This window comes from Thunnus albacares, chromosome 1, assembly GCF_914725855.1.
Source record: "Thunnus albacares chromosome 1, fThuAlb1.1, whole genome shotgun sequence".
Classification (NCBI taxonomy): Eukaryota; Metazoa; Chordata; class Actinopteri; order Scombriformes; family Scombridae; genus Thunnus; species Thunnus albacares.
The window spans coordinates 28774418-28801124 of NC_058106.1; the positions used below are offsets into that span (position 1 = coordinate 28774418).

Consider the following 26707-nt stretch of genomic DNA (forward strand, 5'->3'; position numbering starts at 1 on the left):
ATTGAACATTTCCTGCTCTCCTATGGCTGCCAACACGCAATCTATATATAATAAGTCTGCTACTCGACACACATCATGCAATGTCTGGATGTTCTACTGTCTTTGGTAAAATAGACTTAAATATAATAGACGTACATATTTTTTTAACCAGCTGTTTTAAAAACTTTTGAATACATGCCAGCATTTTCACACCAATAGGGTGAACTTTGACTGAACTATTGTAATAGTGAAGATTTTTTTTTTTTTCTTTTTTGTTGAAAAAACCTAAAAAGTTACAAGCCAATATACACACATACATTTAGGACTTGAATGTCTACAGAGAGGTTTTGATCATGAATAGACTAAGCACTGCAGACAGATTCACTTCCCGTTTGCTGCAAAATTCATTTGCATGTCACAGTCAAATGGTTTTAAGTATTATAATTCTGTTGATAAGTCACAGTAAAGTATCCTTTTGTATGTGGTAAAGACTAAATCATCTTTTCTAGAGCAAAGGTCAAAAATCTAATTTGAAAAGACTAAAAAAAAAAAAAAAAGATGACAAAGAGAGGAACTAATAAGATTATATTTGAACTGAATTGATCCCAAAATGTGTCCTTGCAACCACACATTAGAAAAACAACACACACCATCTGTGCTCTGCTCACTAAAAAAAGTGAGGGTTATATCAAATAGGGGATACAGTATATCTTCAGAGCAAAAAGGCAGGACACACTCCAGAACGTTTTGCGTCATAGCTGTGTCCATTAAAACAAGGAAGGAGACAAGCACTGCTGGCTTAATGCAGCGTTGAGCTGCTGAATGAGTGTCTTTGCGTGTTTACTACAGCCAATAAGCTGCAGGCCTGTTCATTTAAATCTGGTGAGGCTCTTGTCTGCTCAGCGCTTCTTACCTGAGGAGCGGCAGTAAAATGAAGTCAAGGCCTCAGGAGCATTTTGATACCAAAATTGTTTCAGATCAACTGCCAAATTTTGCAGTGAAATTCCCATTAGATTTATAATTTAATACAAAATCTACAAAATTGGAGCTTTGTAAATCTTGCCGCAGGAACAGTCTTTCAACATACTGTGCTGTACACAACCTTTCCTAAGTTTATTCTGGCTGCAAGGACAGTGGTGTGACGGAGCGTGAAAATGGCCAAAGTACTCCAGTAACCAGATGCTGTTAACATGGCTGTTAGCACTGTTAACAAGGCGTGTTGTGCATGGTTACAGCAGTCCACAATCGCTGAATAAGGCTCTCTTCAAGGGGAGATTAAAAACACGCCTATGGACACTGACACTGTGACACTATGCAAGTGAGATGACTCTCAGATGAACTCCACCTTTGAAGGAACAATGATGGTGTGTTCTGTACATGATGTACTTTTCAAAACCACTCTAAAGTGTGGGATTAAGACCTTGAGAGATCTTAGTATAGAGGGTATACACCTGACATCACTGTAGGAGCTGTGGGGTGCATTCACATGAAAAAAAAAAAGTTTGAAAATAAAAAAGTAAATAGCTGTGGTGCTGCCGACTACACAAATAGACTGAGATGTTTTACACATTGCCAAAGGTTAAGGAGAGGAGAAGATAATGGATCAACATACAACTAGAAACCTGGTGCGGAAACTTGGATATACTGTATAGAAAGTTTTTGAAAATAGTAATATTGTGGGAAAGAACACTCGGCTTTCTTGCTGAGATGAGAAGATTGATACTGTTATAGATACTAGCTAAATACAAGCTAAAGTCAGGAGATGTTAGCTTAGCTTAGCATAAAGGCTGGAAACGGGGGAAACGCCTACCCTGGGTCTGTCCAAAAGTAACAAAACCCCCCTACTAGCACATATTGAGCTCTTAACTGAACATGTTATGTTATATCTTCTTTGTTTGATGTGTACAAAAAGCAAAGTGTAAAAACCACAAGCTGTAGTTTTACGGAGGCAACTGTCACAGTGACGACAGGATTCCAGGAAGTCACTGCACCCAGCCAGGAATTAACCCGGCACACAGCCCCGGTAAAACCACAACTTGTCATTTTTACATTTCAGTGTATTAAATGGATTAAACAAATGAGATATAACCTTAATTATCTTTAGAGGTAGCGGTAAGTGTTCCCAAAACGTCAGTCTATTCCATTAATCACTTTTTGACGGTTCTCTGTATGACTACTTGATAGAGATAGTAAAATATAGTATACAGTGTGTCAGGAAATTCAATTTCCGGTCAAAGTTCAATGTCCACTGACCACTGACGAGTACAGTATGATGATGATTTTTGATTCTGTAGTTCTTCAAGATATTTGTTTGTTTTCCACACAGGTCGCATCCCTTCCCATTCACTGCAGCTATCGTAACTTAGTTGGACACTTATGACGGTGAGGGGAGCTGTATCAGTAACAGATGTAAAATCTCTTTCATACTGTTTGCTATCCCTCAGCTAAACTCACGAGCACGTGACATGAGCACATACATGCATTCAGGATACAAATTCTACATTTTTTTAATTTCTATTCATAATTAACGTACGTTTAAATCATTTAAAACTGTGCACTGTTTTCTTTTTTGACCCATTTCTATTTTGTATTTGTTTTAATATCATGTGTTCTTGTGTGCTTTTTAAGGTTATTAAAAGTGTTTAATTGATTGATTGATCAATGAACGACTTCAATAGTGGCAGTAGACATGGTTGCAAGACACTCCATCAGTCAACAAACTAAAGAAAATTCAGAAGATCTGCACGCCTAACAGGGCTTCAACACAGGACTGTTTTCTATGAACATCTCACCACTCTTTCTCACTCTGGTAGTCTCCAGTCCGGTCTAGAACATACTAGATCTGAAAGCCACATTCAAAAACACACACCGCTAGCATGGCACCACAACCCCTGCAAATGCTCACAGCTTAGAAAGCCCAGAAATTGGGAGAGACACAGTCAAGGAGGAGCTTAAAAAAGGCCACCAGTGAACCTGGGCCCACTCACATCTACAGTACATTCCTGTGAGCTTCTGAAACAGAACAGAGAGCGCAGCTACAAAGTAAACACTTGTAGTGCCTTGTTTTGGAAGAATACCATTTCCATAATCTCATGAAACTATCACATGCTGGCCTTATGATACAAAATTCTTAACCTGGAGGGGGAGCAGAACAAGCTTTGAATGTGGCCTTATTTGTTAAGACTATTTAAAAAACAATGGAAGGTTCTGTTTCATAAGTACATGCACCCAATTGACACCTCATAAGAGAGCAAACTCCTGGAAATGAAGAGACCCACTGTATCTACACAAAGGGATTTATTATATTATCCTAATTTTATTTCTACACAAGATCACCCTGCATACAGGGGGACTTAGTTGTCCTTACATCAAGTACTGAAGCTGCTCAATGCTCAAAAACAGATGAATATTACGTTAAATATATAAATACTGTAGCTTGGAGACGTTTGAGACATCTGCTGCTGCTTATAGAAACATCTTTATATGGCGATAAGCTCCAGAGCTGCCAATACATCAATCAGAAGACTGTGGGTGCTCTATGGGCCCCATCTCGCTTCCTCTCAACTCCTTCAGCTCATGTGCCAGTGGAGATAAATGACATGGCAAAAAAAAAAAAAAAAAAAACCAACCCTCACTGCCCCTGCATACACACTGACAGGAAGGGAAAGACAGGGTCACAGTGCAGCTGACGTTTTGTTTAAATAAACCACAACGAGTGGCTTAAGTCGTATTTAAAGCAATAGTTTGACATTTTGGGAAAGAGGAGAGGTAGATCGATACCACTCTCATGTCTGTACGTTAAATATGAAGCTACAGCCAGCAGATTGTTAACTTAGCTTAGCATATAGACTGGAGATGGGGGGGGACAGCTAGCCTGGCTCTGTCCAAAGGTTAAAAAAAAAAAAAAAAAATCAGCCTACCTGCACTTGTTTGTTTAATTAGTACAAAGACCAAAGTGTAAAAATAATATTTTGTGGTTTTACATTTGTTTTACAGGATGTAACGTGTCAATTAGAGAGCTTTAGAGATGCTACTAGGAGCATTTTGCTACATTTGGACTGACCCAGGCTAGCTGTTTCCCCTGATTCCAGTCTTTGTGCTAAGCTAAGCTAACTGGCAGCTGGCTGTATAAATATATTTAACGGACAGATATAAGAGTGGTAACTATTTTCACATTTAAATCATCGCCAAAAAGTGAATAAGCATATTTCCTAAAATGTCAAATTGTTCCTTTGATCAAATCCTTAAAAAATGTTATCAGTTTTTACATATGTGTGTGTCATCTGGGTGGATGGAACTTTTGCTCCAGTGGGAATCAAACCACTAACCGTGGCAGAGTGCCAGGGGTTTGTGCCATGCTCTGGGCTATAAAGGACCATTGTGCATATACACATGACATCCTTGATAGACATAGATAAGCACAGTCCATCACTAGATCCAATCACCAGCTGTAAAGACACAGACGACAGCAGGGCCATTGAAGTGAACTGAATGTTAGCATTTCTAAGGGCGCACAGAAGGAGACTACTCCCATTGTGTATTAAATCATATATGTGATTGTGGCGATTAAAACAGTTGTAAATTCAAAGCAGAAAAATGCATTAACTTTGGACATTCAGAGAAAAATATCCAAGAGTTTTTATAGATCAAGATGATCTTGATATGATCTTGATAAACTAATGAAAGAAAGTAAAAGAGAGAAAGAAAAAGAGCCAATATCAGTCTCCCTCCTCTCAGCCAGCAGAAAAAGCACAGTGGATTAATTCATCACCATGCTAAGCCTTTGCCCTCCTCTGGAATAAATTACCCAATGACTCTCAACTTAGACTAAACACACACACACACACACACACACTACTGACCAGAGAGCACACACAAAAACAGCGGGAGAGAAAACTGACAAATGGAGAGGAGCTGTGCAGGTCAGAGGTGTGTCATATCTTACTACACACTCTTTTAAAAAAGGATACAAAGTAAGATGTATCACACCCTGGTGTTTGGTTCAGAAACTTTTTAAAGTTCTGTGCTGCGCGCTAGCAACAGTTAAGTGTTTCCCAGCTGAGGCTTTAGTTCAGAAAAGCAACCTTGTGTACCTTGTCACTTCTGGAGATGGGAGGGTTTAATGGGGGGAAGTCTGAGGTATATGGGTGAGTGATTCCACCACTTATGTTAATGCATGCAGAGACTGGAATCAGGCAGCAAGCAAGATGGTATTACTCTCCAGATACTTATAAGCTTAGCACCTTTTATTGCCCTTTTCCATTTATAGTAAGAGGTAATGGTAAAACTGATTCTAGTCTTGCCGTTCAGGGGGAGAGCTACTTGATTTCCTTGAGTGGGGGCAATCAGACTGAAAAAGTCAAGGCCAGATAAATGGTGTTGTGTTTGGCTGAGGTCTTTCTCTGTCTGTTTGGCCCTATACACACACAGAAAAAAATGCCCACTATCACAGGACCTTGTACTTGAGCCTTATCATCACCAGAGCAGCCCAGATGGTAACGTACCCTTGACAAAGACTCACATCACACTCCCAAACTTCCATTGAATCTTTCTCACATTGTAGACGCCTGCACATGTTCTCTCCCCATCGCTCTCTCTCTCTCTCTCTCTCTCTCCAAGTATAAAAATGTAAGCAAAGATACAGCACAGTTTTAACATTTGTTTTAATTTCAGTTTCGCAATAGGCTAAACGTGTGCTTCGCTGTATTGCTAGACTGCCAGCTGTGTGTAGATGTGGATGAGGATTATTATCCTTCAGGGGATGAATGTTTGTTCTCTCTCTCTCCAGAATCACAACGACACAAGCTGAGGCACCGACATGCACACGGAGAATGGAAACAGAATAATTAGACGCACCGACCATTCAGTGTAATGTGGATCTCATTTCCCTCTACCTGGGCTGCAACTTCCGATTATTTTCATTGTCAATTAATCTGCCACTTATTTCCTCGATTCATTTATCGGTCTCCAAAAGAAAATAGTTGATCAGTTTCCTGAAGTCCAATGTGACATCTTCAAACTGCTTTTTTGTCTGACCAACAGTCTAAAACCAAAATTTACAATCACATTAAACAAAAAAAAGCTGCAAATCCTTACATTTAAGAAGACGGAACAACATCATGTTTGGCGTTATTGCTTGAAAAATGACAGAAACAACAAAATTGATTATTAAAATAGTTGCAGATTCATTTTCTGTCGATCAATTAATTCATCTCTACTTTCTACTGACACCTACTGGGATCTGATACAGCTGTGATGTTGCAAAGAAAGCGGTGACATTTCTGAAAAGCTCTGTTCCAAAAAAGTCCAAGATGCAACCTAAAATGTCGTTTTGTTCTCACCAACAGTCCACAACCCAAAGATATTCAGTTTACTATCATATAAGACTAAAGAAACCAGAAAATATTCTGCTGGAACCAGAGAATTTTCAGCATTTTTTTCTCAAAACATGAATCCAAAATGATCAATTGATTATCAATATTGTTGGCAATTAATCCATCTGTCGATCAACTAATTGATTAATCGACCAATTGTTGCAGCTCTAAATATATCCCAAAAGAAATGCACAAAATTAGTGCTTTCCACAATGACGTTGTGTTGCGAAGGGCTGATTAACTCTAGGTATTGCACGCACACAAATCCAGAACAATCAATAGCCGTTATTGATCTCTTATAGGCAGAAGAAATCAAAAGAGCTACGACAAGCGGCAGCGACATGTATCACTGAGCCTCAAACGCATCACGGCAAGTTGATGTACAAATTACTCTTAATGGCAGCGAATGGTTAACAAAGATAATACAGTCGAACTCTACGTCTCTATACATTATGGTACGATTAAACCCGGCTGCTTTCTGGAACCGGCTACAGAGGATGTTAAAGATGACACCTTACAGAACGGTACAGGATTAACCATTTCCAGCTGAAGGAGATTTGTATACCATTAGTCTAACTCAATCAGGAGACTAATTCAATCAAAGGCACAGTGGGCGTCTTGACGTGGGGGCATCTGTCACACCGACTTCTCACTGCATCCTGTGGTGACATTTGGCCACAAAATTCAGCTTGACAGAGGCCCTCAAATAGCCTGCGGTCTGTCAGACAAAATGCACACATACTCATGAAAACATACACCAACACACAGACGCACTCATGCACAAAATTCACAAGATCACACTTCTTTTTCTTTCTTTTCTTTCTTTCTTTCTTTTTTTTTTTTTTTACAGACGTTTTGTGTTTGCGGACGCCTGCAGACATACGCAAACATTACAGTACGAGCTGTGTTGATTTTATTATCAATTTGCCACTCCTTGAGGCTTCAACGCCATTATTCTTCATTTGCAGATAGAATAACTGTTCTCAACTCAATATTGCTTCATTATGGAGTTTTCTACAAATGGGATGAGGCCTTTTGCCAGCACACATGGAAACCAGGATCTTAAGATGACATCTCTCTCACTTCCAAAAACATATCCACCTGCTGTTTAACAAAGACACTGATATGTTCTTCTTTCTGTGCATGTGTAACCTCTTACACAACACATAAATGCCAAACACTAATAATGAAATTGATCATCCTCTCTTATGAGAAATAAAATCTTTTTTATCCCCTGCATGCGTACAAGCAGCACATTTCATTATGCCACGGTTAGTGTAATTATTTCTGGCCCAATACACAAATGGGACTGTTATTTTTTGGGATGATGTAACATACTGGTAGCAAACTTTTGTCACTCAATCCTTTCCGATGCCAACTCTCATTTCCATTCAGATATTCCCGTTTAACACTAACAATTCCTGTGCGTTAGTTCTCCGATTTTATAACCTGAAACACAAAGTTTAAGCCTTGATAAGACCTGCAAGAGGAGACATACTATTGAAAAGCAAAACTGGTGGAAAGGTGAAGCAGAGGCCAAAGCTGTGTCAACTGAAAAGAACTGCGTTTGGCAACAGATATCAATGCTTTGATTCGGGTTCTAAAGAGATTATTCTTATTGTGTACATATGAAGCGTCTGAAAACTGGGGGAAAAAAAAAAAAAAAAAAGGAAAAAGCTTTATGCTGCTTTATCTTTGCAGGTCTAAAACACTCCTGCAACCTACAAAAGAGAACAATACCTGAGGTTAGATTGGAGGCCTGTGACCTTACGACCTTCCACTGAGTGTGTATCATGGCCTAGTTCCTCTATATTTAAAAAAAGCAGCAGAGCAGTAATGTTAAGCAGGGTAATTTAGAGTTTAAAGGCGTTAAAATGAAAAAAAGAAAAATAAACTGCAATACAGGGGTTGTGCTTACTGTACTGAACACTGACTTTACTTCCCTCCCTTTACTTTAGTCTACTAGAATTTCTACTGTATATCTTTTTTTTTATAAAACATTTGTATTAACTATGACATATAACTTACAGTAGTGTCCTAAAATTCATTCTTACAGGGATTATATAGATCTGTTCTGTTATGGATTAGAGGTTTCTCCTGAGAAAAAAAAAACTTGAACATTCAAACATACACCCTCTCTCTCTCTCTCTTCACACAGACATCAAGTGTAATGAATGTAGGTTCCCTCACCTTGCAGCTCGGGGGTTTTAGGGGTAGTCCCGAGGCAGGATTTCCTTGATGCTGAGTGGTATTAGTCTGCTGGGGTGAGTGGGAATCCTCGGACTCTTTTCCACTGTGGTAGACCACCCTATCAGAGATATGAATACTTGAAGCACAGCCCATGCTTCAACCCACTTCAGCCTTTTTCTTTTTGCGCAAGTGCTTTACTTTGAGGGCTACCCGAGTGTCATTCGCTCTCTTTTTGTGGGTTTTTTTTTTTTTTTTTTTTTAAAAAGGTCCACTCTCTCTTCTAAGCTTTCATTTTTTTTCTTAAATATATAAATACATATATATCATCTAGGCCACAGCAAAGCCGGTTCTCCAATTGCTCTAACACAAGGCATGAATAATATATCTTTCTATCCCCACCCCCCGACCAGGAAGCTGATTTCCTCCCTCTGTTTTTCACATGAAGTTAATTGGAGATCTTTAATCAAAGCAGCTATTATCCTCGAAAACTTGGATTCCGTTATTCTTCAGCTGGGCTGCTCAGATCCCCATGGACGATTTATCCCTCACTCCGGCTCCTCTTCTCGCCTTCTTCGTACCACATCACCATTTTTTCATTTTTCCTCAACTTCACTGTTATCAAGTAGGCCTAAAGAGAAACACACACACACCATGCAGTCCCCAGCTTCATGCAATAGTTTTATCCATTTTTTGTGTCCAAGCTTTCATGTGTAGTCGTCCTCCCCCACCCCGGAGCCATCAAAAATGATGCTTTTTTTTCTCTCTCTTTAACAATCTGGTTACCCACTTCAGCTCAAGACACGGGCCATAAACCGGTTCTCACGACACTTTGCTCCAGTCCTGAGCGGTTCATCATCAACAGGCTGAAATATTCACACTGCAGAGTATTATTCTGGCCAGTCGCTCCGATGTCAAACACCCCCCGTGGAACATAATGCCATGTAGTCCGACACAACACTCCATTTATCTGCCCAAATTCACCAATTTAGGAAACGGAGAAATCTTGGTGGATGGCTTGCAATCTCCATTCAGGCATCCGCTGCCCGGTTGAGGATGATCCGCCTGATATAAGAGGTCCAAACCCGGGTGCAATTGGCTACAGTGTTACCAGGCTCCACGATATTCTCTCATTCTGGAGGAAAAAAAGGATGTAGAGGCTGTCACATTGTAATATGTGGAGGTACCACCTCTGGAGAATGCAATCGCTTGAGAGAGACAGAGAGAAAAAAAACGAAAAGAAAAAAAAAACAGAAGACCGCTCCGTGTACACAAGTTTCGGATCTGAAATCGGGGACGGCAGGATTATTTAAGGTTGAGAGAGCGGAGATAAGGCAGAATCGAGCTACATATTGCTGATTTTGTGTTTGTCTTTTCTCTGCCTTTTCTGGCGTTTGCCCTTCCAATTCTTCAGCACTGCTTGACAGCGGCACATCCAATAAAAGCACCCGCAAGGATTGACCTACAGCCTTTACTGACGTTAATGCAAATGAGCTCCGCGCAGCTAATCGGCGTCGTGCTCGGCGCCGCTGGGTGGTCCTCCGCTTTCCGTGGGAACTTTGAAAGCAGGAAAAGAGCTCACAGAGAGAAACACAGAACTGGCTGCAGGTATGCTGAACGTTTTCCGCAGATGGCACATGTAAACCGGCTGAAAGGTCTCTAAGGTAGGGTTTTACGGTTTTATTTAGCGCAAAATCAACATTATTTAAAGAGGCAGTCAAACGTTTTTGAACACGAAATAAGTGAATGTTTTTCATTAATTCTAGACTGTATGGAGTACCATGTGGGCCAAAATTAATTCAATTAAAGGTGCAGTGTGTAGAATTTAGTGGCATCTAGCGGAACAGACTTGGCAGAAATGAAATATATATTTAATATAATAAGTATGTTTAATTAATGTATAATCACCTGAAAATAAGAATCGTGTTTTTATTACCTTAGAATGAGCCCTTCATATCTACACAGGGAGCGGGTCTTCTTCTACGGAGCCCGCCGTATTGCACTGCCATGTTTCTACAGTAGCCCAGAACACACAAACCAAACATGGCTCCAGAGAGGGCATTTTTGCATTGTTTGCGAGTTTTGCGGCCACCGTAGGTTTTCCTAGACGCTTGGAAGGGAAGGGTGAGGGGTATTCAGTTGTTTGCAATCTGCAACCTCACCACTAGATGCCGCTAAATCCCACACAAGTGGTCCTTTAAGTAGCACATCATAAAATAAATAATAATATAGCTTAAAAAGATGCAGAAAAATATAAAAGTTTTACCAGTGATACCTGGTGTTTGGACATACTCCGATTACATTACTTGCCCACCACCCCCACTGTCATTTTGCTTTTAAATAAATAAATAAATAAATAAAACCCATTTAGTTCATTTTCGCGTATCAGCTCCCACGTTCATCAAATAAAAAATCTCTAATTTGTAAAATACTTAGTGTGTTGTCAATGCTTAGTCGGCTGACAGACACTACAATTATAAACTGAAAGTTTCTGCTCTGTGACCGTCGGCGTCAGCAGCAGAGTCGCAGCACAGAGTAGCGGAGTGAGACGTCTGTCGTCCCTCCTGCTCTCTGCTGTAAACACACGTAGCTGTTAGCGAGCAGCTGCTCTCATGTTTCCCCGGGTCTCGGTGCTTGTTTTCCGCAGAAACTCTCCCGCTCTCTGCCTGCTCAGCCTGCTCTCTGTGTGTCTCTCTCCAGATGGCAGGCGGGTTGCTCCGGTTCTCGTTCTAAGCGGCGGTCGTCCTCTGGCTCGTCCCTGTATCTGTGTGCACTGCAGCCCGGTGTCGCTGCAGCCACACACATGCTCTCTCTTTCTCTCGGTCTAGACCGCACACTCGCTACGCACTGAGCTATTCCTTAAAGGAGATATGCTACTTGTATAACACATTTAAACATCTTAAAATACATTATTTTTTTAAAAAATCCCTGATGCTTAGGCCCAGCTGGGGGGTCAACTCAGGCCCTGCAGGCCAACGTACTTGTAATACACAGGTGGAAACCCTGTTTCATGACAGTGATGTTGTCCCACCCCTCTCACCCCAGCTTCTCCGCAGGATCAGAAAATGCTACTTGTAAATGATACCTGTAACTCTTTACAAGACAATCATTTCTTGGACTTGGACGAACCTAACAATACAGGGATTGACTAAGGAGGGGCAATACAAATAAAATGTTCTATTGTGGTATATATAATTTTATATTATGATATAAAATATTATATAATATTGTGATATGATGATATAGTAAACTTTTTTAGAAACTTAAATGAGACACTGTTCATAGACAAAACAAACAGATGGAATAATGTTTTGGTTAATCTGTCACTTTCAATTTTTCATCATGTTAATGCAACAATCCTTTAAATCCAATGTTGCCATAAAAAAAACAGTCTGTCTCACTGATTTACAACACTGATCACAATGGACTAACCATATCTAAAAAAAAAGATGTGGATAGATCAGTTGTTTTATGGTCTATACCATCATAATGCTCAACCTTGATTCAGTCAGGTAATACAGTATAATACAATATCTTTGCATAAAATACATGAATATTATGATGTGGTTTTTTAGATTGTATGAGAAAGGTATTGTTTGTAGTCTACAGTTAATTATGAAGAAGTAGTTTATGTTTTTGTTGTATTGGACCGGATTATATTCAGGTTTTATACATCCGGTGTTCCTTCAGGGGAGATATTATCATTGTACAGTAGAGTTGAATTAGCACAGTCTCAGTCTTCAACCCCAAACATTTACCTCTCATGACTGCAGGGTCTTACAGCTCACAGTGAACCTCCCTTTTAAGCCCTCATAACTATATTTTAATCTCAGAGATATGTGAACATGATTGAACAGTGTAAATTGTTGTATTTGCTTTTCATGATGTGGTTAAATAAAGACGAAAAAAACTGTAAACTTACATCATTCTGTTCCCATTTTATTCAATCTCATTCAATCTCCAGTGACACTGCAGGGAAAACAATTCATGAACTGAAGGCTGACTCTGTTTTTATAATTTTGTATATTTTAAAAATCTGTTTCCCTGTTACCAATCAGTTTTTCTGAGTTTTCCTATTTTCTTGATCTTAGTACATTTATTTACTATTTACTCTGTGCAAAAATTCAAATTTTGTCATATTTTCCTTCTCATTGAACATTGTTTTTATTATTTATGCTGCTTATCGTTTTGTTTTGACTAATAAGAGTCTTCATGTGACATTTGTCACTTCAGAGGTCACATTTCTCAGCCAGGTGCTGAGATTTCCTGCTTTAAAACTCACTTTTCAGTTTCCAACACAAATTCTCTACACTTCCATTTTCAGCTGCAGTTTCTCAAGTTAACAAAACACAAACCAACGAATCAGGCTGTATGTTCGGTTTCACACAAATATCAGCCATTATATGGTTTTGTCAGTGTAGCAACAAGCGATATCCACTCAGATACTGTATGTAACATGCTTAGCCAGCAAAATACACATTCAGCAACATAATTCACACTACAGAAACAGTTAAGGTTGCGTGACGACACAGTATATATACAAATCATCTTGCTGTTGATAATGTTGACCTTGACCACTAACTGAAAATGCTAAAAATCAAAGATGAGGCTACTTAAAATGCCCCTTGCGAACACTTTCTGTCTTACCTTACTCAGATACATCTTACAAATTCTTTACATGTAAAGACTGACATCAATTTCACCTCTGCACATCCAGCACATAGATACGTCCGGGATGTTTAGCTTAGCTTAGCAGAAGGACTGGAGGCTGGGAGTTAACAGTTAATTTAGCCTAGTACGGTAGAAAGTGACACATAAAGAATACACCTGTCAGCAACTCGGAAACTATGTTGTATCTTGTACATCTTGTGTTTTTTTTTTCTTGTGTGTACCAAAACAACGAGTTAAAAGAGGATAAAAGCTGTGTACATCTGCGGAATTGTTAATTCTCAGTGGGATCTGCTGTAATATCAACCCAGATTACGCGGCCTGTTGAGTCAAATGTTAGTAGATCATTGTTTAATGAAGCTTTAAGCAACAAATCATATGAGATTGTGGTTAGTTGTTTTAGGCAGGGCATGACAAAAGAGCTCAAACTTTAAAATCCCTGTAAATCACAGCTTCAAATGATTTATTGCTGACATAAAACAAAAAAAACACTCCAATTTAATAAAAATATTGTAAGTTATAAATAAATACTCTAGAGATATGACAGATGACAGCACATAAATGACTCCACTGACAGATCAGTATCAGATTTTAGAAACACAGGCTGCATTATTCATGAGGAAATGACATGTTTACTGCTGCTGTATTTGCACTTTCGTCATTTATGTGTGTTTGGTCATCACTTACCATCATTGTACTTTGTGCTGCTACATTCTTTAGCTGAGCCATCATAGGAAAGTAAACTTGTAATGTACTTGTATTTGGTTTACTATCATATAGGCTGTCTTTTCTACACTGTAAATTGAGTTATGTTATGTCCTGTGCCTTAAGTGTCAGTCAGTGTGTTTTTTTAACTATATTATAATGTGTCTTTATTAACTGATTGGATCAATGTCCCTCTGCACTAATTATATCTGGCGTTAAAGGTATTATGTCAAGTTTAAGGAGTGTTCTTGGACGCTGTAGTAATATATAAACTTGTATATATATCCAAATAAAGACAGCAATGAATCATTATGTGGAAATTAGCCAAAGTTTGGATATTTGGAACAAGAACACTAAATAGTGTTTTAGGCAGGTGCCAATGCCTGCATTTCTGATATTAGATTTCTTTTTTTCAGTTTCAGCATTAATATATCAAATTCCAACAAGAAAAAAGGTATTTTTATGACCTCCTTTTACCAATAGATAAACATTCAAATTAAACTACCCATTAAGTGTGATTATTCCCACAACTTTCATCAGAGTTAGTTGTCATTCTGGTTGAAATTTGCTGGTTTCTGTATTATTTGCAGGGGCCTTGAGACATTTTTTAAGACTCCTCAATTCTCAAAGCATTGAAAAACTTCAACTTCCATTGGGTCAGAGTTTGTAAAGTTTAAGTGTCCCATCACTGAAAGGAATTGAGCCATAGTTAATCTTCCTCTCCTATTTCACCTTCCTCTTTTGATACCTCATCCTGTCTATCTGTGGCTGTACCAGGAAATCAAGAGATCCGGGAGGGGAAATCTTGAAAGGAGCTGCACAACAAACATATAGCAGTTGTGAATTTTACGGTTTGTGTGTACCCCTGTGACCCCGGTCTATTAGTAAAGTACTTGCTGAAAACTGATATAATGTTATTATGGTCAGAAAAAATATGACCATGCAGATGGTGACAGACAAACTAATTTTACACATGCTTCAAAACTCTGTGCCTGTAAACTACAAAGAATCCAGGTTCAGATGTTACAGGAAGCAATGCTGAGTTGAGTCGAGAGGGGAAATCTTGTTTGTTATCAAGTGAACACTTTTATCTCTGAATTAATCCCACATACTTCCTGATATGTCATCAGTAAATTGTGATGTCTCATATCTACACTGCTCTGTACCCATTCCTATTAACTCTCACTGGTCAGAGTCACACTCAGCGGCACAACACTTGCACAATGTTACCACTACAACAATAAAAGGTTTCCACTTTTGGTGCATTGGTTGTTTAAAACTGAATTTAATCAAAATAATGCTCTTTATCAATATTTGCAATTGTTTGAAAACTGTTAAAGCGGTGTGCATTAGTTATCTAACACCACTAGAGGGCACCAAAAGTGGTGATTTTCTACTATTACATATATTAGCATTAAACTTATTTATGTTTTCTTGAAAAGTCTAGACAATTCATGACAAAGCTTTGAGAGTTTATTACAAATATTGAAATAAGATATCTCTGTTGGCCTGCTTAATTCCAAACACAAAAAGTTAGGCACACCCTGGTGATTCAGTGCTATGTGATGTGCACCATGTTTCCTGTCTCTCTTTATTATCAACTACTACTAAATGTCATAAAAAACTGTATCTAAACAGGAAGTCAAAGTTGTTAGTTTGAAGACAGTAAATTATTAATTTATGTTCGATTTACTTCAAGTGTTACAAGCAAGAAATACACATTTGTGCTTAAGAACATTTAGACTGACGTAGTTTGAAATTGCAGTGCTGCTCAAACTATAAACTGTTTAACCTGCAACAGTACAGTAGACAACTGTGCAAATTGGACAATATAGCAATAACCAGCTACTGTATTTAATGTCACTATTGTCTACTAGATTTTAAACAAGCCAATGGCTGTGTCTCACAGGACGTCCAGACACAACACAGAAAATCTAAACTGTTCTTCTTATTGCACTGCAACCATGCTGCTGCATCATGTATTGTCTGCACATGATGTGCTTGCAGTATCTTTGTTCAACATGTGGTCCCTGGCCATGATCCAGCGCAAAACTGTCATTCGGATTACAATAGACAAGTTAAAGGATACCTTGTTCAAAGCAAATTAAAGTTTGCACATTAAACCTCAGTGTTGTAGATGAACTCCTGTCTCTGGGTCAATGACACATTGTTGAATGACTGTTGTGTTTTATAGTCCACAATCAAATGTTTTAAATAACTCTAGCTAGCATATCAAACATTAATCCTACTTCCTGTAATCCTAAAAAAGATGCCATTTAAAGGAAAACTTAAGACGTAACAACACACACACACACACACACACACATTAAAAACTACTTCTATATTTTCATCAACAAAGCAAGTCATTTTATCTTTTTGATTTAATATTTTACTGTTAAAGTTTAAATCCATAAATCACATTGTGTTGTTTGGATGGAAAACAGAGGAGTTCTAATGATATAAACGCCATTTTCACAAAAATAAATCGCTTTAAAGTGTGATCTGCAATGAACAAAGTTTCCCATTCAGTCAGCCTCATTCAATAACACTTATACAATTACAGTGAGTGAGTTACTGTATACTACTTTAACACACTGTTTTGACTCCTTTTAAAGGTTACCTTGAGCCTATATTTAGACTAGGAAACCAAGGACCTTTATTGAATGTTTGTCTCACAATATTGTACCTTTTTTTGCATTCCCTCATCTTACCGTTATAATTATACATATATCTAATAATAATAGTGTTTATTTATATAGCACCTTTCAAGAGCAGATATCACAAAGTGCTTCACAGTAAAAACAAACAAAAACAATACAGACATTCAGCTAAACACACAAGTCAAAAACAGAAACAAACTAAACAAATTAAAACAAAAGCAAGTCTGAACAAATGGGTCTTTAGCTGTTTTTTAAGTGCCCACAGTGTCCATAGATCTTAAGTCCAATGGGAGAGAGTTCCAAAGTTTAGGAGTTACAACCTCAAAAGCACAGTCTCCTTTTGTCTTGAGCCTGGAGCGAGGGACAACCAACAAACCCTGATCCGAGGACCTCAGATTCCTACTGGTGTTATATGGCTGCAGGAGCTCTTTAATGTTGGAAGGTGCTTGACCATGCAAGGCTTTGAATGTGATTACAAGGATCTTGAACTGTATTCTGAAATTGATGGGAAGCCAGTGTAAAAACATCAAGATTGGTGTTACATGAGACCTTTTGGGGGACTTGGTCAGGAGCTTGGCAGCAGCATTTTGGACCACTTATAACTGTTCAGGGATGTCTTGCTAAGACAGGTGAAAAGAGAATTGCAGTAATCAAGACGGGAGGGAATAAACACATGTATAATCATTTCCATCTCAGCTATAGACACAATGGGCTTGAGTTTAGCAATGTTTCTCAGCTGGTGGAAACAGGAGCGATCCAAACAATTTGCATGCTGGTCAAGATTCAAAGCCTGACCCACAGAAACGCCCAGATTATGAAGGGTAGGTTTAACAGAAGAAGATAAAGAGCCAAGACTTTCCATCACCTTGAGGACAATGTCATCAGGGGCAGATATGAGAACTTATGTTCCATCGAATATTTAGCAGTAGAAAATTATCTGCCATCCAATCTTTTATAGAGTTGAGGCAGTTCAGCAGAACAAACAGTTTTGAGACATTTTGACGTTAAAATGAAATGTATAATTGAATATCATCCGCATAACAATGGAAGGAGATACCTTTAAAATGATTCATTATCTGCCTGAGTGGAAGCAAGTACAATGCAAACAGCAACAGGCCCAGAACAGAACCTTGGGGAACACCACAAAACAAAGACTCAGTTGACGAGGTATAATTATGAACTGTAACCAAAAAGGTCCTGTCTGACAGGTACGAGGAGAACCAATCCAAAGCTGATCCAGAGATACCCACCCACCGCCCGATCCTCTCAATCAATGTCAAAAGCAGCACTGAGATCTAACAGTACCAATACAGAACATTCTCCTGCATCATCCTGTGTTAACAGATCATTTGAGATTCTGAGAAAAGCTGTTTCTGATGAATGCAGCCGACAGAAACCAGATTGAAACTTGTTGAAGTCTATGACAGCTGTAAGCTGCTTGGCAACCACTTTTTCTAAGACCTTAGCTATAAAAGGTAACTTATAAATAGGCCTGTAGTTCTGGGGCAGAGAAGGTTCCAGATTAGTTATATATACAATATATTATATTTATAATAATATATTATCACATATGTCACTAAACAAGTAACTAGACATAAACCAACACATTAATATGTGTAATTTTTCTTTTTCATTACATAGGCATCCAGGTACAGGAGTACGATCTTCAGTATGACCACTGTCACATCATTTTGAAAGGCGCTCTATACAGGAACATTTTTTATTACATAATGACATCAACGGACACTGGAAGAGTAAACACAGGAGTTACAAACGACTGAAAAGGTGAACAGGAGAATATGCAGCCACTTCTTGGGTGATTACATCAAACATTTAAAGGATAGGTTCACATTTTGTACTAAAAAGACTAACTTAAAATACCACTTAATTTGTCTGTCTGTTAAAGTCTCATATGAGCTTCAACTTACATGTGGACATGTAAGTGTTGTTTAAGGATAGGTTTTTAAAAAAATATGAACCTATCCTTTAAGGAGGTTACCCTGTGAGTCAAAACCATGTTAAGTACACCAGACACTTATGGAAAAGATGGTTTTCCTGAGCTCAAAACTCAATAGACTGCTTGTGTGTTCTCTGTAATTCCAACCAAGTAACTTGTAACCATTTTTATAGGAAAATCTTTCTGTGCTAGAGTAAAACAGATAAAACATCACAATATGATTTCAAATAACTACTTTGTTTATCTGTCATGTACTGCATTACCACCATTGTTTGGCACATATTATGTTGTATTGTGCTTATTTTGTATTGTTAGTTTATGTGTGACAGATATTGTTCTTTCTTCCTACATGGATAAAAAAATCGACATTCCAGGACATTCTCTGAGGCACTTTTAATCATACATTATATACGTATAACCTCTGAAGGTCCAGTTACCAGAGACTGGCTGACTGGACTGGAATTCAGCCTGTAAAGTTACCCATAGCCACGAGGAGCTGCAGACGTTGACTGCTGTTTTCCTGCCGACTTTGAAGCCTAATCATTAGGTCTACCGGATCCTAATCAATTCTTCTGTTTGAAGACAGTTGTTGAGGCGGCTGCAGTATTGCACAATTAGGCAGCTGTACAAACAAGCAATCCATCTGCAGAAGACTACATAGAAGCAGAGAGGGAAAAAAAAGAAGTACGGCTCAACAGCTGTGAAGAGGAGCTCAGTGACTTGGCTTCAAGAGTAACTATCCTGACGCACGGTCACCTTCAATGGAGAGTGTGATTCTGACGTTTGATTTATCAGTAGGCCTACGGGACGCACAGCCCTTGTCACAGGCCACAGTTGTAGCCTGATAGCGTTCACCCTGCAGTGCTTGATCCAAACCACATTGTGACAAAGGTGAAGCAGTTAAATAGGCAGCATGCTTGTGCCGAATGTCAGAGAGCCATGCATAGTCAGGATGTGTCCACTGGTAGAGAACTGTTTTGGTCCCATTGAAGTCATATGCTGTCACAGAGGGGTCTGAAAAAGGTTAATTAGATTGAGGAAATTGTGAATTCAGGCTCTGTCACTTACAGCACAATTGGATCAATCCTCAAGCGGTTTGTCCCAAATCAAAGCTGTTTAGTTGTTAAAGATGAATGTCCCTCAAAGGTCTTGAGAGTCCATTTTGGGTCACACCTCGTAAGACACTATATGGCTTTAAAGTGATGCTCTCATCTTAAGTGAGAAGAGTGGTGGCTGATTTATGTGTGACAATAAAAAGACTTTGTAAGTTCAGTGCTGTGAAAATAAATCAAATAACAACTTGCGATAAAGATGGCAGCTTTTAAAAGTTCAAGAGAGTGTAAAGAAGAAATTCACTGGCTAAATTTAATGTGAAGGAGTTTAGTATTTAATCACCAACAGGTTATGGAGAGCAAGTCTTCATAATAAGCAGATTGTTTTTTCATATACAGCTGAATCCACTGTTATGTTCTAAAATTTATCTGCACAAATTTATCTACTCATCTTGAAACTAATGCTATTTATTATTCAATAAACTTCAGCATGTAGTGTGTATTTTTCACCACTAGATGGCAGCAGAATGCAGCTATCAAAAGGTTGTTGCACTCGCAGCCTTTTTGTTTCTTAATTCAAAGAAATACACATCCATTTCAACATTTTAACATTTCTAATTCCACTCATGTCACATTATCATGGAGGTTTATCTTAAATATTAAAATACTCAGTAAACTAATTCTCATAAAGTAGATAGATAAGTAGTCACTATATAAGACTCTCCTATAAGCTGCACAGTGTGAGTGGTTATTTATTGGAGATAAAACTGTTAGTGATGTAACAGCACTTCTGGCCTAAAAACATTTCCATACTGTAAATCTTAGTCTGCTAATTTGTCTTTTGCTGTTCACTTAATAACTTGGGATCAAAACCTTTCACCCCCACCAGAACAAGAAAACAGAAGTAAATTAATTATAATGTTTATACAGTATTTTTAAAAAAAAGGTGTTTGCGCTTTAGTTAAGTAAAAAGAAAACACCACTGTCCATGAAATAGCTATACAGGTTACCAAACGCATATCTTAATTTTACAGATATTCACTGAAGAACACAAAAGTTACAAAAAATGTGCCCTCAACATAACGAAAAGAGATAACTAAATAAAGCAGTTTAAAAAACCTCTTTTATTATTATTTACAGTACAGTCACCATTTTTATTTGCAGCATGCCAGTTTACATAACAAAATATGGTGCAATATTCCTCCCATTGACACATCAGCCTGGTTAATGTTTACATAAAGGTGTTGCAGTAAAGGTGGAGCCATGGTCAGTGCAAACTGTGCCATTTATCAACCAGGTGATTCCACGTTTGCAGGGTTTGTATAAACTGTGATGGCCTCCTCCATTCAACTAGATCTGTGATGTGTATAAAGGGCTGCAATATTTTTCACACCACAAACAGGTTAAATTTAACAGAAAACGCAACGACAAACAAATTCACGATGACACACTATTCTTTTTAATTGTATTTAATATCATTGCATCATACACAACTTCACTCGCATTCCCCTGCTGAGCCATAACTCCCCTTGATTTTATTGCTTGAAAATAAACATCAAGGCAGACTTCAGGAGGTAAGCATCTACACACTTATATCCTACTGTATATGTGGCACAGGAATCATAAAACTTCACAACAAAACATCTTTCATTCTTTAGGCATTTTTGCTTTGCAAACAAAAGCAGCTAAGCAGTTCAGTGAGAATGACTAGCAGCATATAACTGGCCTAGATTTGCAACAGGAGAAAACAGCAGAGGCAAAAGGTATACAATATTTGATATGGACAGCATACTTTTTAAGTAAATATATAAAAACACTAATTTTCGGGACATCCAATAAAGAGTATGAAAAATATAAATATAACTTTGTCTGTTCAATCAATTCAAATCTTTACAAAATAATAAACTAGAAATAAGAAATGAATATTGTTTAATGACCCATGTAACAACTTTTATGCATGTCTTTAAACAAAAAAAAAAAAAAACTTTGGAAAGAGACAGAATTATGGTTTCGGAGTTTTCAAGAGGAGGGAGTTTCTTGCCTCCTGTGCCCTATAGTTTGATGACATTCACATACCAAACTGTACCTTGTCCTCAAAGTTATGGCTTTTAGATGTATTAGCCATAAACAATTCAGCTTCACAATAGCCAGGCCAGAAATGCAGTTAATATTGAGATTACTGGTTGAAGGAAAGTGGTGTTCATTTGTTGCCATTGAGCATATATATCTCTGAACAAAACTGTTTGCAAAAAGGCACTGTGATGCACAGCGATGTCAAACCAAAAACAATTCATGCATGTTCATTTAGGACATAAAGACCCGATCTGAAAAAGGGCTTTAGTGCCATTATTGGCTTTATATTTGTTTCACACAGGTTTGAAGAGTTGCAGCAGGGGACACACCTACACCTATTTAAGACCCGAACCATAACCCTTCATTAACCTGTGTGAACATAGTTACATACTTGATTGACTGACAATAAAAATCAAACAAATTACAGTGGAATTAAAATTCCGGGTTGAGGCTTTAATCTTCAAAGCTCAATAAAAACTGCCTATTTCTGGCAAGGCTAGTAGAAGTAGGACTGCAGGGTACCGCGGCGGCGGACATCAGTTGTCCAGCAGTGGAAGCCGCCACCCAGGGAGTTGGCATGGCGAATGTTCACCTTTATGGTCTTGATACCTGCATCAAAAACACATTCACACATCATTACACAGCTTTTATTTTCAGGCACCTGCCTCACAGATGAATAGGATCACCACAATATCAATGAAATTAATCTTAAATAATAAAAAAATAAGCTGGAATACTCACCGAGGCTCTCAAACATTTTCTGAATAGTGACTTCATTGGCATCAACCATAACACGCTTCTCATCCAACATCAGGACATTCATAGACAGCCATTTGGAGGACATCCACAGTGGGTGGTCTGCACAGAAAGCAAGGGAGTGTCTTTTTTGCTGTTAGAATTCAAAATGCTCTGCTTGTGTAAGAGAAGATAAATTTAGTTTCGATACCCACCCTCAGGAATCAGAGGTGTCGGAGGTTTCACAATAGTCCAGCCGGCCTTCTTGAACATGTCGATCTGAGATAAAGGACATAAAGCAGCTGTGAAAATGGGGCACTTTGTGGTGTATGTATCCGTCCACAAGAGGACAGCACAGGACACTCTGAGACATGATCACCGAAGAGGAAAATTCAGCTTTTACTGACTTACCTGCTTACATGGGCGGTCAGGGTTTGACAGCACCAGTCCCGGCCCGATGATGTTAAAAGTGGCATCAATGTGCATGGGGTTAGGGTCCTTGAATGAGATGATGTGGATCTTGTAGTCGGGTGCCAGATGACGACGCATCCACTCAATTCCCATGTAATTTGTAACCTGCAAAATAAGTAAATAAATAGATAAAACGCAGTAGTTTTAGAGGGTATGGATGGAATATTAATGCTCACAGACTTCTATATGTTATCCACAATTCATGGCGATCTTTTGCTATATCTAATCTTTTATTCTGCACCTTGCATGTCACTTTGCACGCAGCTGAAATACATACACTGTTATAAAGGAATGCAACATTTGTCCCTGTGGTAGTTGGAGAAAAATCAGATTCAAAACATGCTTGCAAGTGACTTCAGCAGCCTACCTGACTCCTTTGGACAAAAAGGTCCCTTCCTGCTCGAATGAAATCTGCCGCATCGAAGCAGGGCTCGTGCTCTGTGGTCACAAACTTACCCAGGGCAGCCAGCTTGTGTCTGTCCTCCACTGTGCGGATGGGGTATTCCTGAATGGTGTCACACAATAGTGGTTTACACTCCAGCAGTTAAGCAGTAACATGCAGTCGATTTACATTTACAATACAATAAAAAGCACGGTGCAAAGAGATCAGTTGTAATTTAAATAAACTGAATGTTTAAAAGCAACAACACAGTCCACAGTTGAAACATTTAATGTATACTTGATTTGAGCATTTATTACCAGCAGGAGAGATAGCGGAGATAAGGCCTCACCTGATCATACAGCTCATCAGCCATAGTGGGTTTAGGAGCAGTGGTCCATTTGGCACCTTTTCTGAAGTACTCCTTGATCAAAGGTCTGTATGCTCGGTACTCAAAGAAGCGAGCCCTCCAGGCCATAGGAGCCTCAATAATCTCATTTCCCACAACCATAAGGATGTCTCTGGGCATGGCAGCATACATGCCTACGATAAAATATACAATTAGCTCACATAGAACATTTTATAAAACAGGATAGTATGCATTATAACAGATAAATGTGCAACTTCTATTGTCATGGATTACTGGATTTTAGCCGTGGAGGATTTAAAAGGTACTGAAAATATGAAACAGGTTACAGTTTTACATGTGGAAGTCTATCTCTTAACCTGATGAGGTGAAGTCTGGAGTTTTGTACTCCAGGGACCAGTCGATGGGTTCTGGCCTCCTCACAGTGACGCCCTCATGATGCAGAATATTGCACATTTCTTCAATCTCAGCAACAGCTTTTTTCAAGTGTTCAGCAGGAAAAGATTGGCCCCCATGCTGCTGGTAGAAGGACCAATACTTCTCATATGTGTTAGCCTGTTGAGAGAGGGTCACAATTCAATAACATGGAGTTAATATCATTTTGGTATCATTTCACAGGTTTGAGAGAGGAACTTGTAATGCATTTGCTAAAATATTAAAGCTTACTTTCACTTCCACAGTGAAAGGAGGCACTTGGGCATTTTCAGCACGGCCCACGATCACCTCCTCAAGAGGGTCCCATTCATTGTAACTGCAGACAGGACACTCCTGCTGCATGGGTTCAGTAACATGCTCGTCCACAACTGCACGTTGCGGCTCTGCAGCTGCAGCGCTGGAGGTGCTCTGGAAGGCCTTCTGCACCCATCCAGTCACCGTCCGGCCAAGCTGAGGAAAAAAAAAAAGATCATAATATTTTTTTAAATTCTGGAGCAACAAAAAAAATGCTTTTAGCTTCCAAAAGAAGTGTCCAGATAAAATTATTGAACAAACATAAAAGAAATTTTAAAAAATAGTATGCACATGATGAAAAAAAATGTGTATTGGTTGTCACCAAAACTAGCTGTGTGTAACTGCTAAATATTTGTTTTAATCCACTTTAGTGCAAGAAATGGAGTGAAATTAGAAGTGATAGAGTCAAATAAATGACTTGGCAGGCAGATCACACACAAAGTAAACATTGAAATTCACAATAACAGAAACACAGTGACCTCAGATAGGCATATCACTAAGAACTATTTTCAGTAAGATTGGCTTGGTGCCAAAGTACAGTACACGTGTATTTAAAAGGCGTTATCTCCACAGATACGCGTTACAGTGAGGCCCCGTTACAATGAGGCCCTTGCAGGCGCAGGAGCAGCTCCAATATCGCTGAGTTTGGGAGGCATCTGCGCCAAACAGCTGCTCACTGTCACTCAGGGACCAACTATTAGAAAGAAACAGTTTTTTTTTTGACTTAATCAATGTTTTAAACGGTTTTTTTTCCCAAAGCGTCGATTTGTACTGTTTTCAAGATTTTTTTATTTTCGTAAAATGCGTAATCAGTGCAACAAAATATCAATAAACAAATTAGATTGATCTCAAGTGAAACCTTTATTCGCGTTGACTGACGTGTGCTTTCTTTAAATTTTAAACTATTTAAATGCTTTTTAAAAAATCTTTTATTTATTTTCTTCTTCTTCTTCTTCTTCTCATTTTTAATGTGCACATAAAAAACAAGACATGAAACCACCATAATACCAACCATGGCTCCGATCAGATGGGCAGCTTCGGCCCCCCTGCTACCTCCTCTCAGACACCTTACTCGCAGCATCGTCCAACGTTATACTGAGTGTGTCAGTGAAATCAAACGGCAGCGCAGGTTTCACCTCTCCCTTTGCTCATAAATGAAGACGCCTTCTGCTCGCCGCCAAATTTATAGGCGTGGGTCAGTGGTGTCCGAGGGTAACGTGACTTGTGGAAAAAGCATTTCTGAAACACAATCCCTTACGCCAGCAGATTCTTATCTACAGGGCTGCTAGCCTGAAACGTTACCAAGGAGGGAACAGCTGAAAAAGTCTCAAGAATCACTTCAACTGTGCAGAAAGTTTCACCTTCAAATCAGCAACTTGAGAACTATAATGTTTCCTTTAAAAATACATAAAAGTGACAGTTTAAACCTTTTAAAGACATTTTGGCATTGCACACAAATTACTGGACTACATATTATTTGCTGCTGCATAATTGGCTAAAAAAAACTGGATTAATTTTAAGATTTAATTAGTTTATTCATTTATTCAAAATGAAGTCTAAAGTATAAAAAGTAAGGATTTCTTTCCCAAATCATGATTTGTTAATATATTCTGTTGTGATCACAGCAAAGACTGCTGTTAAAGTTTATTTAAAGAACTATCTTAATCTACTAAAAAAAACAGGCAGCTCTGTATCTAATCTGTGTGTGTTTGGCATGATTCAGTTTATCCTGCTGTTTGGAAGTCAGCATAATATATCATTAACAGCATAATATTGACATAATTTTGTCAGGGAACGCTACCAAATGACTTTGGAAGGTGTGGCTAAATGTGAAAAAGTAGGTGACATAATGAAAGAGATAGGCTGTCACCACATGCTGCACTGGACTGTGCTCACATGAGTTTCACAACCCAAAGACCCAGCTGATACTACCTCGACCTCTGGCTCAAACCCAAAGTTCAGAGGATAAGCACCGAGGATGCCTTCAGCTCCTGACAGCATCATTCACTGGTCCCGCAGAGACAGGGATGTTGTTTTTAAAGGTATTTTCTCATGTTTATGATGTTGAACCTCACACTGGAATTTAGTGAAATCAACCAATCTTTTATCGTCAAAGCTGCATTAATCAATTTATGGTCACCAGGGGTCAGAAAAACGCCCACCACCACCATATCAACAACTCATACAGTTATTGTGACTAATGTGTTTCGCAAACTATTTCCTATTTACACATCCTGCAGACACACAGCAACATTATTGTGTATTTGAAGTTGCATTCACTCTCCTTTTAGCTCTGGCTTGGTCTTCATCAGCTCTTGAGAAAAATATTCTACACTTGTAGTCCCTTTGTCTGTCTGCTGCTTGGCAACCT

General features: G+C 38.6%; 3 protein-coding genes across 3 annotated transcripts in view; 1 reads left to right on the forward strand and 2 right to left on the reverse strand.

The window, feature by feature from the left end:
* Nucleotides 1–9992, reverse strand: part of pde8a (phosphodiesterase 8A) — a 45906-nt gene extending 35914 nt beyond the window's left edge. Inside the window, exon 1 of the mRNA XM_044353521.1 lies at nucleotides 8544–9992. Within this exon, the coding sequence (XP_044209456.1) occupies nucleotides 8544–8696 (153 nt within the window). The 5' untranslated portion in view covers nucleotides 8697–9992. The remainder of the gene's footprint in view (nucleotides 1–8543) is intronic.
* A 92-nt stretch (nucleotides 9993–10084) lies between these two features.
* zgc:158482 (uncharacterized protein LOC100009650 homolog) overlaps nucleotides 10085–26707 on the forward strand; it is a 32384-nt gene continuing 15761 nt past the window's right edge. Inside the window, exon 1 of the mRNA XM_044353546.1 lies at nucleotides 10085–10204. The gene's annotated coding sequence lies outside the window, so the exon portion shown is untranslated. The remainder of the gene's footprint in view (nucleotides 10205–26707) is intronic.
* On the reverse strand, nucleotides 21036–25504 carry gatm (glycine amidinotransferase (L-arginine:glycine amidinotransferase)). The gene is made up of 9 exons (XM_044353558.1): nucleotides 25349–25504; nucleotides 24274–24492; nucleotides 23967–24162; nucleotides 23593–23783; nucleotides 23229–23366; nucleotides 22802–22966; nucleotides 22606–22669; nucleotides 22397–22513; nucleotides 21036–22264 (listed from the first exon to the last, which is right to left on the reverse strand). Exons 1-9 carry the CDS (start codon nucleotides 25415–25417, stop codon nucleotides 22152–22154), a joined length of 1272 nt encoding a protein of 423 aa, XP_044209493.1. The 5' UTR covers nucleotides 25418–25504; the 3' UTR covers nucleotides 21036–22151.